We start from the raw sequence: 12,774 nt of genomic DNA on the forward strand, positions 1-12,774 counted from the left end.
TGATCGACACTGGCAAAGGTGAGTGGAAAATTATAAATTGTAGGTAGGCCTGTTGATATTATTAATAATATTAATAATAATTGTGTGCAGCACTTAATAAAGGTCAAATAAATAGGCCTATAAAATAAATACATTAAAAAAAACTGAAATTATAATAATATGAGCAATAGATCAATAGATCACAGCAGTTGTGCTGTGTCCTGCACGTCATTGCTCTCATCCATGGCCAAAGCAAAAAACTCGAATTCTGATGCTCTCATTCAGCTGGTCAGACACGTTGTCCCCCAAATCTTCGGTTCGCCTGGTCATAGTAGGTGCGGAGAGACTCACCGCGTTGTGCGCATCCTTCTTGTCGGGACACACCTCCTCGGCCACAGCAAGCATGCATACTTTAACAAAGTCCCCATCAGTAAATGGATTTCCATGGGTAGCTAGTAGGTGAGCTGCCTTATAGCTAGCTCGGACAGCAGCCTGGTTGATCTGGGTTTGGTGAAGGAATACATTCTGTTGTGCAGCCAGTCCGCATTTCATCCTCCGAATCCTGTCTTCTCTTGTTTGCCCTCGCAAACTAGCATACTCTTTGTGGCGGGTTTCGTAGTGACGACGCAGATTATATTCTTTGAAAACCGACACACTTTCTTTACATACAAGACAAACTGCACGGTCCTTACACTGAACGAAAAAAATAATCGGTGGTCCACTGTTCTTTAAAAACTCTGCACTCTCTTTCAGCTTTTCGCTGACCGCTCGCCATTTTGCTGTCCTGAACACTGACAGTTCTCTGCATGTGCGCTGCCTGTCACTGCTTGATCGCGAGCATATGACGAAAATTCGGAAAATATGAATAGTTCATTTTATAACTAAATATCAATTTTAATTGATAAAATCAACAAAATACAAGATGCAGACATGTTATTATTTGCCAAAAAGCAATTTAAAAAAAACAGGCCATGACCACTTTTGGGGATTGCCTCATAGGGCCGGTTCAAGTGGTGCGGGGCAGAGGGGCTGGGGGGCCGGTCAAAGGGGGGTGGCGGGCCGGAGTCGGCCCGCGGGCCGTAGTTTGATGACCCCTGCTGTACACCAACACAACCCATTTAACTTGAAGGAGTTTTGCTTTGAGGAATGGGCAAAAATCCCAGTGGCTAGATGTGCTAAGCTACTAGAGACGTACCCCAAGAGACTTGCAGCTGTAATTGCAGCAAAAGGTGGCTCTACAAAGTATTGACTCTGGGGGGGGAACACTTATGCACACTTCAGATTTCTGTTTTTTCACCTTAAATTATTTTGTGTCACAATAAAACAACAATTTTCATCTTTAAAGTGGTAGGCATGTTGTGTAAATCAAATGGCGCTAACCCTCCAAACATCCATTTTAATTCCAGCTTGTAATGCGACAAAACAGGACAAACACCAAGGGGGATGAATACTTTTGCAAGACACTGTGTGTGTGTATAAGTTATAATTTATTTCGCAACATGCCTGATTATACCCTGACAAACCAGAGTGCTGCTTTGATGCTTGGCAATTCACCATTTTTGCGCAAGCCAAATGACATTTGTATTGAAGTATAACATTGCCAACTGTCAATGAAAAGTGATGTGTAAATACTGCGACATTCATTGCCATTGTAGATTGGAAATATGATTTCACTAATCATGAATGATTGAATACATAAATAAAGACCAAGTCTTCAAGTTAAACATGCAGTGATGGATGTGACATTCGATCAACACTCAGTTCCTGAGCTTTGGGTTTCAATGAGTCTCTGAAAGGTTATTTATTTCGCAACAAGAGTGCTCCGAGAGCACAATATCCCCCACTGGCAACTCGGCCATAAATCTGGTAAAATATGACTGAATTGAACGAAATTGCAATATGCATATTACCAACAAATAATAAAGAACCCTGCCAAGTTTCATGAAATTCCTCCAAAAATTGTGAGAGGAGTTGATTTCAGAAGGTCAGCACCCTTCCCACCCTTTCAGCCAGCGGGGGATAAAAATTGTGAGGGACGTTGATTTCAGAAAGCGAGCACACCTTGATGAAATTGCCAAAGTACAAGTTTGTTAATAATCAAGGGCATAACTCTAGGAAAAATTTGCCCAAATTAAACGAAATTTCAATCTGCGTATAACTGTCATATAACAAAGCCTTCTGCCAAGTTTGGTGAAATTCCTCCACAAATTCTAAGAGGAGTTGATTTCAGAAGAACGTACACCCTCATGGAATTGTCAAAGTTATTTAATCAAGGGTCAAAACTCTGGGAAATTTTTCACAAGAGCGCTCTGAGAGCACAATATCCCCCGCTGACAACTCGGCCATAACTCTGGTAAAATGCAACTGAATTGAGTGAAATTGCAATATACGTATTACCGACATATAACGAAGAATCCTGCCAAGTTGCATGAAATTCCTCCAAAAATTGTAAGAGGAGTTGATTTCAGAAGGCGAGTACCCTTCCTGGGACGGACATCGCCACGACATAATCCCCCTTCGGGCCTTTCGGCCAGCAGAGGATAATAAAAATTGTGAGGGAAGTTGATTTTAGAAAGCGAGTACACCTTGATGAAATTGCCAAAGTACAAGTTTGTTAATAATCAAGGGCGTAACTCTGGTCAAATTTGCCCAAATTAAACGAAAATTTCAATATGCATCCTATAACAAAGCCTTCTGCCAAATTTGGTGAAATTCCTCCACAAACTGTAAGAGGAGTTGATGTCAGAAGAACGTACACCCTCATGGAATTGTCAAAGGACAAGTTATTTAATCAAGGCTCAAAACTCTGGGAAAATTTTCACAAAATTAAATCGCAATCTGCGTATTACCGTCATATAACAAGGTCCTTTGCCAAGCTTCAAGAAATTCGTCCAAAAATTGTAAGAGGAGTTGATGTCAGAAGGCGAGCACACCTTCGTGATATTGTCAAAGTACAAGGTTGTTAATCGAGGGCTGTAACTCTGGGGAAAACGTGACCGAATTGAACAAAATAACGTGCACTCCCGACATAAAATAACGCGTCTTGTCAAGATTCGTGAAATTCCTTCAAAAATTGTGAGAGGAGTTGATTTCAGAAGGAAAGCACGCTTATGAAACTGTCAAATTATAATTTTGTTAAATCAAGGGCTTTAACTCTGGTAAAATGTGACTGAATTGAACAAAATTACAATATGCGTATTACCGACATATAAGAAAGAATCCTGCCAAGTTTCGTGAAATTCCTCCAAAAATTGAGAGAGGAGTTGATTTCAGAAGGTCAGCACCCTTCCCGGGATGGACATCGCCACGACATAATCCCCCTTCCGGGCCTTTCAGCCAGCGGGGGATAAAAAATAAAAAAGGCAAAAATGAAATAAAAATAGTGCTACACTTCTCCTGTCAATCACAGCAACACCAGCCAATCACAGGCATCTGTGAGCTCATGTATGTGGAAGAAGGCAGACAGCACTTTCCTCTGAGTGATTTGGACATAAAACACAAGAGCACAAACAGTTTTATGGCACAAACCGAGACAAGACATTATTTCCTGATTATATGGTGTGTATTAATTTATCATCAAGTAAATTAATCAAAGCTGATATACTGTACCAGTCAATTAGTTTGTACACCCCTACTCTATTCATTCATAGTTTTTTCTGTATTTTTGAGATTTCTATTTTCTACATTGTAGAACAATACTCAAGACGTCAAAACTATGAAATAACCTCTGGAGCATGCATGGAACTATGTGGTAAACAAACAAACAAACAAACAAACAAACAAAATATATATATATATATATATATATATATATATATATATATATATATATATGTGTGTGTGTGTGTGTGTGTGTGTGTGTGTGTGTGTGTGTGTATATATATATATATATATATATATATATATATATATATATATATATATATATATATATATACACACACACACACACACTCGATATTTTAGATTCTTTAACGTATCCAGCGTTTTCTGTATAATTGGCGTTATTTTAACCAGCTTCATGAGGTCGTCACCTGGAACGCTTTTCAATTAACAGGTGTGCCTCGTCAAAAGTTAATTAGTGAACGAGTTTCTTGCTTCTTAATGCGTTTGAGATCAAACAGTAAATCATAAATAATAAAAACGCAGTATAAAATATTGGGAATTATTATACATACGGGACACTTTTTCGATGGAATAAAAACGTGTGTTCTATTCCCTTCTAGCGGGTTTCGTTTGTTTGGTTTGTTAGCATGCAATATTGTTAGCGTATTGCTTATCCTATGTGTATTACATCACTCTACCCAATGGAGAATGAGCATTGAATATGGTTTATGATATTGCATGGTTGTCAAGACAACATGTCACACGTCGGCGCTGGTGCGAATATCCAATGAGAGAGCTTTCTCCTGCACATGCACTGTTCGCCAGCGGCACTCGCAGTAAATCGTTGCGGTGAATTGAAAATGCCATAAGATACATATTACACATAAAACTTCTGTGCTAGCGAGCGACTGTGACAATTTGTAAATGAACATGGCTGCCAGGTTTGTTCCATCGAATCTGTATGGAGTACAACAACGCCTTTCTCATGGTATATCAGATATATTCCATTCAGCGCCTCGTCTCCGACTTGTTCAGTATCGTGCTAGCTAAATGGAATATATCTGATAGACCACTCACCGCCAGCCAATATTATTTAAGTGATCCAGACTTATTACATCAACAACTGCTTGACTAAGTAAAAAGAAACAACAGCCATCATTACTTTAAGACATGAAGTGACCTAATTAATAAGATCAACTGTGAGCTACTGTTCACTTACGCATCCCCCCTCCAACAAATAATGAACCCTGAAACGAGTAAGTAAAGAGCCGTGTCTCTCCTCAGGGATTTCAAATAGCATCCTGGTAAACTGTCATTTTGAAATAGCATTTTGCTTCTTGAAATAGCGTCAAAATCCACCCTATATGTTTCGTAAATACATTCAGTGGGTAAACAGGAAGTCGACGTGCGACAGACCTGAAAACGGTACACAGGGTATAGAACCCCAAGCTGAAGCTCCGTACCAAATATTAAGTAATTGTGATTTGTAGTTGCTGAGAAAAACGGTAGGAAAATTTTGTAAATCCAGATGTGTTTCGTAAACACATTCAGTCGGTAAACAGGAAGTCGATGTGCGACAGACCTGAAAACTGTATACACGGTATAGAACCCCAAGCTGAACTGTGGTACCAAGTGGCTATGATTTGTAGTTGCTGAGAAAAAGGGTGTTTCGGATGGATGGACAGAGGTAAACCAGTCCTACCTCCTTCCTTTGGAGTGGGGGTATTATAATAATAATAAAGAACAAACAAACAAAAGAACGAATGAAAGAAAAAGAAAGAAAAAGAACAAACGAAAGAAAGAATGAAAAAACGAAAGAAAATGAACAAAAGAAAGAATGAACGAAAGAACGAACAAATGAAAAAAATGAATGAAAGAAAGGACAAAAGAAAGAAAAAGAACAAACGAAAGAGAGAATGAACAAAAGAATGAACAAAAGAAAGAAAGAGAACAAACAAAAGAACGAACGAAAGAATGAACAAAAATAAAGAACGAAAGAATGAATGAAAAAAACAAATGAAAGAACGAAAGAAAGAACAAAAAGAACGCACAAAAAAATGAACGCACGAAAGAAAAGTGAATTAGAAGGAGTGTCCAAACTTTAGACTGATACTCGAAGTTGGTTATTCTGTAATCATAAAGATGGTTTTGTGTTCATCCCAGAATATTTATTCATAATTCACTGTTTGGTTTATAAATGCTATAAATGCTACTATCCAGCGTCACAAGCTTTCATGGTTTTAGAAAGATTCTTCATCATCATCATCACGTCTTCCATCTTGTTTACGAAGGATCTAAAACTCCATCTGGATGTGTGTAAAGCTGCTTTGTGGAGGAGTATTCAACATGCTATACAAATAAAACTGAATTGAACTAAACACAGAACTGTCGTTATGGTAACCGCTCTTGCCGTTGTAGAAAAAAGAAAAAAAAAAAAGTGTTGGAAAATGAAGTAAAACTAAATACGTTCCCTGTATTTAGTGCACGGATAATAACGCGACCCCGAGAGGTGCTTATATTTGTGGCTGGATGTGAAGGTTTCTATTCAATGCTAGTGTTTGGCGTGTATGTTGTCATCACTGTAGGGTGATGTATGATGTGTGTGCATGTTTGAGAGTGTGATACCTCTTCGGAGATCTGCCCTGTGTGGGCGGTGCTTCTCTCCAGGTCTCTCCTTAGTAAAGTATTTTGCTTCTCTAACTGCAGAACCCTTCTTGCCAGATGAACACTGCAAAAAAACACTCACACTTCAAGCATCGTTCATGTGTAACAACAGCTCTGTAAAAACACGACCTTCTCCACTCTGACCTCTGCTTCAGCCTCCTCTTGGCCGTGGTCGGCACGTTCGCCCCGTAGCCGTATGAAAACAGCACCCTCTCCGCTTCGTCCTCGTTTTCCACTATAAAATAAAAAGCGGAGAAAAGGGTCACGTGTGCAACTGAACGTGTTTGGGTGTCTCTCGGACCACCCAGCATCAGGAGCAAAAGGGGAGAGGCTAACTGCGCTCATAAACCATTATCTCTCCTGCTCAGGACGGACAGACGCTTTCCAAACAGAGCAGCGCCAGTGATGTCATGAACTGTGGGGTTACAACAGTGCTGAAAGCCAAACGATGTGTGTTCATTAGAAAAGTTGCAACATTCGGTACAAGAGACAGAAATAACTCAAGTAAAAACAGTTAAAGGAGTACTTCAGTCTTTTGTTTTGGTTTTTCCCTCCCTCAACACAATCTTTCGTACATCAGTAAACAATAAAATCCGCACCTTGCCCCAGACAGAAATCCTGTTAACTCAAAACTCCAAGCGACGTCGAAGGGCAGCTTCGGAACTCATGAGGTCTTCGATCTATAGAGTAAATTAACATCTAAATCTGTAGAACTCATCATCAATTTCGACAAGTGCTTGAGTGATCACAGTGCGGTTTTGGTTTACTGCACAATGATAGTTTAAAAAAAAAAATTCCAAAACCGGGGCGGCACGGTGGTGTAGTGGTTAGCGCTGTCGCCTCACAGCAAGAAGGTCCTGGGTTCGAGCCCCGGGGCCGGCGAGGGCCTTTCTGTGCGGAGTTTGCATGTTCTCCCCGTGTCCGCGTGGGTTTCCTCCGGGTGCTCCGGTTTCCCCCACAGTCCAAAGACATGCAGGTTAGGTTAACTGGTGACTCTAAATTGAGCGTAGGTGTGAATGTGAGTGTGAATGGTTGTCTGTGTCTATGTGTCAGCCCTGTGATGACCTGGCGACTTGTCCAGGGTGTACCCCGCCTTTCACCCGTAGTCAGCTGGGATAGGCTCCAGCTTGCCTGCGACCCTGTAGAAGGATAAAGCGGCTACAGATAATGAGATGAGATGAGAATTCCAAAACCATAAGAAACCAGAATTTTTTTTTTTAAAAGGAATTTGGATAAAACCACAAACAGTTAAAGACTACGTTCAGACTGCACCCTGAAACGACCCATATCCGATTTTTTTGCCCATATGCGACCTGTATCCGATTTGTTATTGACAATCTGAACGACACAGATCCGATTTTTTCACATGCGACCCAGGCCGCTTGGATATGTGGTCCTAATTCCGATGCATATCCGTTATTTTCACATGCGACTGCAGTCTGACCGGACAGGTCGCATTCATACCACCTACACGTCATCAACAAGAGACAAACGCCACTATTCTGCGTTGGCTAATCCCGCCTCTTTGGTGGAAAACAACAACATTTGTACAGTTTTCAGAATTTAAATAGACTTTTATAGAATTGATCAAGCTAATGGTGGATTTGGTAGGGACCTGGATGTTGATCTGTTAGCCTGATTAAATAAAACAGTTCTATAACTGATTTATAACTTAAACCATCCTGTATTACAAGATAAGATTGTTCTGGAAATTTCCAGTAATTTGACACCTTCGGTCTCATTAGTCTGCTGCCCACATTAATCAGATTATTGTGTGAGTTCCGCCGCCGCCACAAAAACCACATCGCCAGGTCTCGCCTCATCTCCATGCTTTACTTGCAAACTTGAAGAGTGCGCTTTTTTTTTCGTTTACGTATTATGTAGATGTGCTTATTACGTGTCAATTTGCGCATGCGGGACACTTTTGGGTCGTTTTCCGTTCATATTGGAGATCGCATACAAGTCTCATATAATTGGTAATGTGAACGGCCTAACAAAAAAATCGGATTTCACAACAAATCGGATATGGGTCGTTTCAGGTTGCAGTCTGAACGTAGTGTAAGACTTTCTCTCATCCTTTACAGCAGGGGTTCTCAACCTTTTCTACTTTAATGCCCACCTATTCCTGGGTTTCACGTGACCTGACGTCACATCCGCCTCATTAGTTATTCAAAACTTTAACTGGTGGTCTACCAAAGTGTTTGTACGGAGAAGGTGCATTGCTGGAATGAAAAATGCCTTACGCTTGCGTTGTTCGAATCGATCAAACCATGAAAAAGTTTCTTCAGGGTTCCCCGTGAACGAATAAAAAAAGGGTGAACGAACACAGGATTTCACAAAAAGGTGTCGAGAAAGGTGGCTTTCGAACCTCTCGCTGAAATCGAAGGGAGCCAAGTCGAAGCATGCTCGAGTTTGCAGTGGTCACTTGGTGAAAGGTTTGTATTTCCCTCTCAGCTCTGTCCTTAGTGTTTTCCAAGTACTTTTCTTGCTATGTGTCGTTATTTTACGGTACTTTTTTTAGTCCCGAAGCGCTAAAGTCCCCAGCTGTTTCTTTGTTTACTCCTCACAAAGTCCATATGCATGAAGGTCGCGACAAAATTCTTCCCCAGCCGTACAGTTACAATGCACCGTGATCACTTCTCCGTCTTGTTTAACTAAGATCCAGGTCTTTAAAGGGGTTTCTGATGATCTTTGTGAATGATTTAGCTGAGAGATAAGAGCCAACACAAGTCAGAATCAAGCCAACTGTTGTTTGTTTACACTTCTACTTGCAGCACTTTGTTGTAAAGACACGAACGAAAAACTTAGAAAAAAACCATACTTACACGAGCAAAAACAATACAGGATTCATTGGGCAGCAACTTGATAGCGAGGTCCTTTACCCAGCCACGTACAAAAAAGTTGTAAGCCTCCATACTCTTCCACGATTTCATGCGTTTTGCGGTGTAGAAGGACGTCTGCAACACCAGATAGTTCGAGATGTCGGGGAACTCGACTGAAGGGTAGTTTTTGAGCTCGTATGACAAATCCTTCTTTCCCAGACTGTAGGGGTCGATTCCATTGCACATAGCAACCTTCTGAATATATCTAAAGCCAGCAGTGGCTTCTAGATTACGAGTGGACTCTGATAAGTTATCGCTAGTTGTTTGCACTACGGCAGCCGTTTAGACCACCAGCTATTTCACTTCCGGTAAAATCGCTAAGAAAAGTCACGTGACTGAAACCCAGCAATTCATACTCGTAACGAGTCAGAGCCCATTATTAAAAAAATAAATATGGGGACGTCGTGGCTCAGGTGGATAAGGTGCCATACCATGAATCCGGGGACCCGGGTTCGATTCCGACCCAAGGTCATTTCCCGATCCCTCCCCGTCTCTCTCTCTCCCGCTCATTTCCTGTCTCTACACTGTCCTATCCAATAAAGGTGAAAAAAGCCCAAAAAATATCTTAAAAAAAATAAAAATAAATATATATATATATATATATATATATATATTTTTTTTTTTTTTTAATTCCTAATTATTTTGGCTCATCTTTCCTATTAGAAACTAATAATCTATTGTTAAAATTGTATTAATGGAACACCATCACTCCCTGTTACAGATGGGAGTCTAGGAATTAAATAAAAACTATTTTTTTAATCGTAGGTATTGCATTTAAAACTGTATGGATGTGCCAGAAGCCAACACCAACATCAAACCATGCATGCAGGTCATTCTCAGTCAAAAGGGATTAATGATCCAAAAGTGGCGTCTGGTCCATTAACACAAGAACTTCTTGCCATGTTTATGTTATTAAAACCAAGAAGTACACTCAAAAGAAGTGGGTATAGAACCCACTCAATGGGATTAGATCCTTATGCTTGGTTCACACATTGGCGTTTCAGCCTTGCGTATGTATGGCGTATCAGGATGCGTGGCCGTACGAAAGGAACGTCACAGCATCGGCAGCTTACATAGCTAATACTCTAGGATGCGTAACACGATCTCTCCAGGGTGCGGCGTATTTTTAAGTCCACACTTAAAAATCCGTAGCAACTTTGATGCGTCACGTATATGCCGTAAAAATGAAAGCTATGCAGCAGTGATGCAGCGGGAACGTTGCTCGAACACCTATTACGCCGTATGAACGTTTTAGTTGACGTGTGTCTGATGAAGGTGGCTCCGGGGCTGGTTGGGTGGATGCGGCTGAAGTCTTCCCTCTTCCCTGCCCTTCTTGGGTCCTGACTTCTTCGCTGGCATGATGCTTTCTTGACTGTGACGAATGACAACGAACACCCCCTTTTATACCCACGTGTGAATGCTGCAGCAACGTCACACGTAAGAACGAAATGCCACGCCAATGAAATGGTTACGCCACTCGTATGCCTCAGTACGCTATAACTTTACATCCCTTGAACCCCATACAAACCCCAGATACGCCACAGAAATGTCACGCATGCGCCGTGTACGTCACTTGAATTTTGGACAAAATGCGCCTCATTTCCTGGCGTTTGACCCACACGCTGCTTACGTGGCAAGATACGAGACCATATGATAGTAACAAAGCAGGATTTTTCCTCTGAAAGAAAAATCTACAGGCTAAATTTGACATTAGTAGAATAAATTTTGACCCTGTTGTAGCCGGAACCAAATACAATAGTTATGCATACTATTAATTAACTTAATTTAAAAGATAATTAACAGACAATCAACAAATCTTAAGTTTAAGCTTGCGTATATGTATAGTCTTTTGTATTTGTATCTGTACATGCCTGATCCCACCAGCTCTGCTGATCAACTTATCGGGTTTAAATAAAGTCATTTATTCATTATGAGTTGGAAAATCATCCATCCGTTGAGTTCCTCGACGTCTCAAACTACCTGGTGCTGCAGATATCGTTCTACACGGACACACAGACTAAAACCTGGAAGAGCATGGAGGAGAACAACTGTTTATATGCGGCTGGGTTAAAGATCTGGGGATCAAAACACTACAAGATAAATCCTATAAGCCTAGGTCACAACCAGACGTACGATTTTTTGGCCGTGCGATTTTTGGCGTTTCCCAAATTGCTGCGTTTTTTTTTTTTTTGTTCATGGAGAAAGACGCGCGTTGGCCGTAAGTTTGTCTTGCAACCTGAAAAAGACGTAAGCGCCCGTAGAGTTTGTTTGACATGACAAAGAACCTCTGCGGCCGGTCTGCGGCTTGAAAATCAGTACGTCACATGCGCGCCCTCCGTGCGTTTCACACGCACCCTCCATGCGTTTCTTGCGTTTTTTGCACGTAGACCGGCTGTAGGAGCACGTACGGCCGGTTGTGACCGAGGCTATACCGTTTATACGCAGGGAAGGAGAAGTTTCTGGGATTTTCGTCCGTGTCTTTGCGATGGTTGGTAGGACGTTACAAGTTTTAGTATCGGGTGTAAACAAACCACAGCTGCTCGATTCCCAATCCTCCCTGCTCTTCTCTTCCAGCAGGCATCACAGATCCATATAATTTACCCACAAACATTTATTTATTGAGCCCCTGCACTCACTCACTCACTCTGTGTGCAAGTGCAGATTAAATGTAGAGGAGCAATGTGACAAAAATAAAGGCTTGTTCTTCTTAATTTACCCACAAATGTATTTATTCCACTTGAAAAACGTTTGGCAAACCAGCTGCCAGATTTGGGACACTACGACATCCTGAACTATTTAGTATTTGGCATCGAACTTGGAAAAAAAATTCGCAGCCCACTAATGGGCTGTGGCCCAGCAGTTGAGAAACACTGCTTTAGAGTATATGGGAGTTAAATGATCTTTAGCTCGGAACACATTTTTAAGACATTTATTTATAAAATTTAACCACTGCCCAATGAGACCTAAGTGATTTTAGAAAAAAATGGGGGGGGGGGGGGGGGAGATTAGGTTACGTTCATCCTTACTACTGTCATTAAACCATAAAATAGTTCAGCCAAGTTGTTTTTCTCTCTCTAGCCAAGAGATTAGTCTGTAACTGCGAACTACATTTCTTAATTAGCATGGCTATTCAGATTTAAATCGTAACACAATTTGAAATGAGTCATGCGTGTATTCTGTTTCATGTTCTCGTTGCTTGCTTTTCAAATAAATGTTAAATGCTTCCCTTTACACAACGTGAATTTGGATGAACTTCCTCTTCAGTGGCCACAGCAACAAATAGCCATTTTATTCAAACAGACAAAAACAAAATGTTCACTTTCTGCTCGTCACGGCAGGCTGTTTAAACTCCGTGTGATGGACAGCTCAGATCTTTCTACTGTTCTGAAACCCCAGGAGAACTCGGGGGGCTTTCCTCAGCAGCAGCACTTTGAATGAAACAGACTTCAAACTCGAAGGAAAACTCCCTGAAAACACATTCATATGAAAATATTTGTTGCTTGGTGCTGTATTCTCATTATTCCTGTTAGTCACCTACGAGACGACAAGTGTGAGGGGATTAATGATGGTGTTAAACTTCAGATGAGGATGTGTGAGAGCTGGACAGACTGAAGCACTGCTGCATCTATCTGTATCTCTCTTT

General features: G+C 41.0%; 1 protein-coding gene across 2 annotated transcripts in view; it reads right to left on the minus strand.

Moving 5' to 3' along the window:
- Positions 1-12,774, minus strand: part of pibf1 (progesterone immunomodulatory binding factor 1) — a 152,926-nt gene that overhangs the window by 48,962 nt on the left and 91,190 nt on the right. For both annotated transcript variants that reach the window (XM_060899022.1, XM_060899023.1), the window contains exons 13-14: positions 6,394-6,484; positions 6,211-6,313 (exon numbers count right to left, since the gene is read on the minus strand). In XM_060899022.1, the coding sequence (XP_060755005.1) occupies positions 6,211-6,313; positions 6,394-6,484 (194 nt within the window). The remainder of the gene's footprint in view (positions 1-6,210; positions 6,314-6,393; positions 6,485-12,774) is intronic.

Source organism: Neoarius graeffei, chromosome 18 (genome assembly GCF_027579695.1).
Source record: "Neoarius graeffei isolate fNeoGra1 chromosome 18, fNeoGra1.pri, whole genome shotgun sequence".
NCBI classification, from domain to species: Eukaryota; Metazoa; Chordata; class Actinopteri; order Siluriformes; family Ariidae; genus Neoarius; species Neoarius graeffei.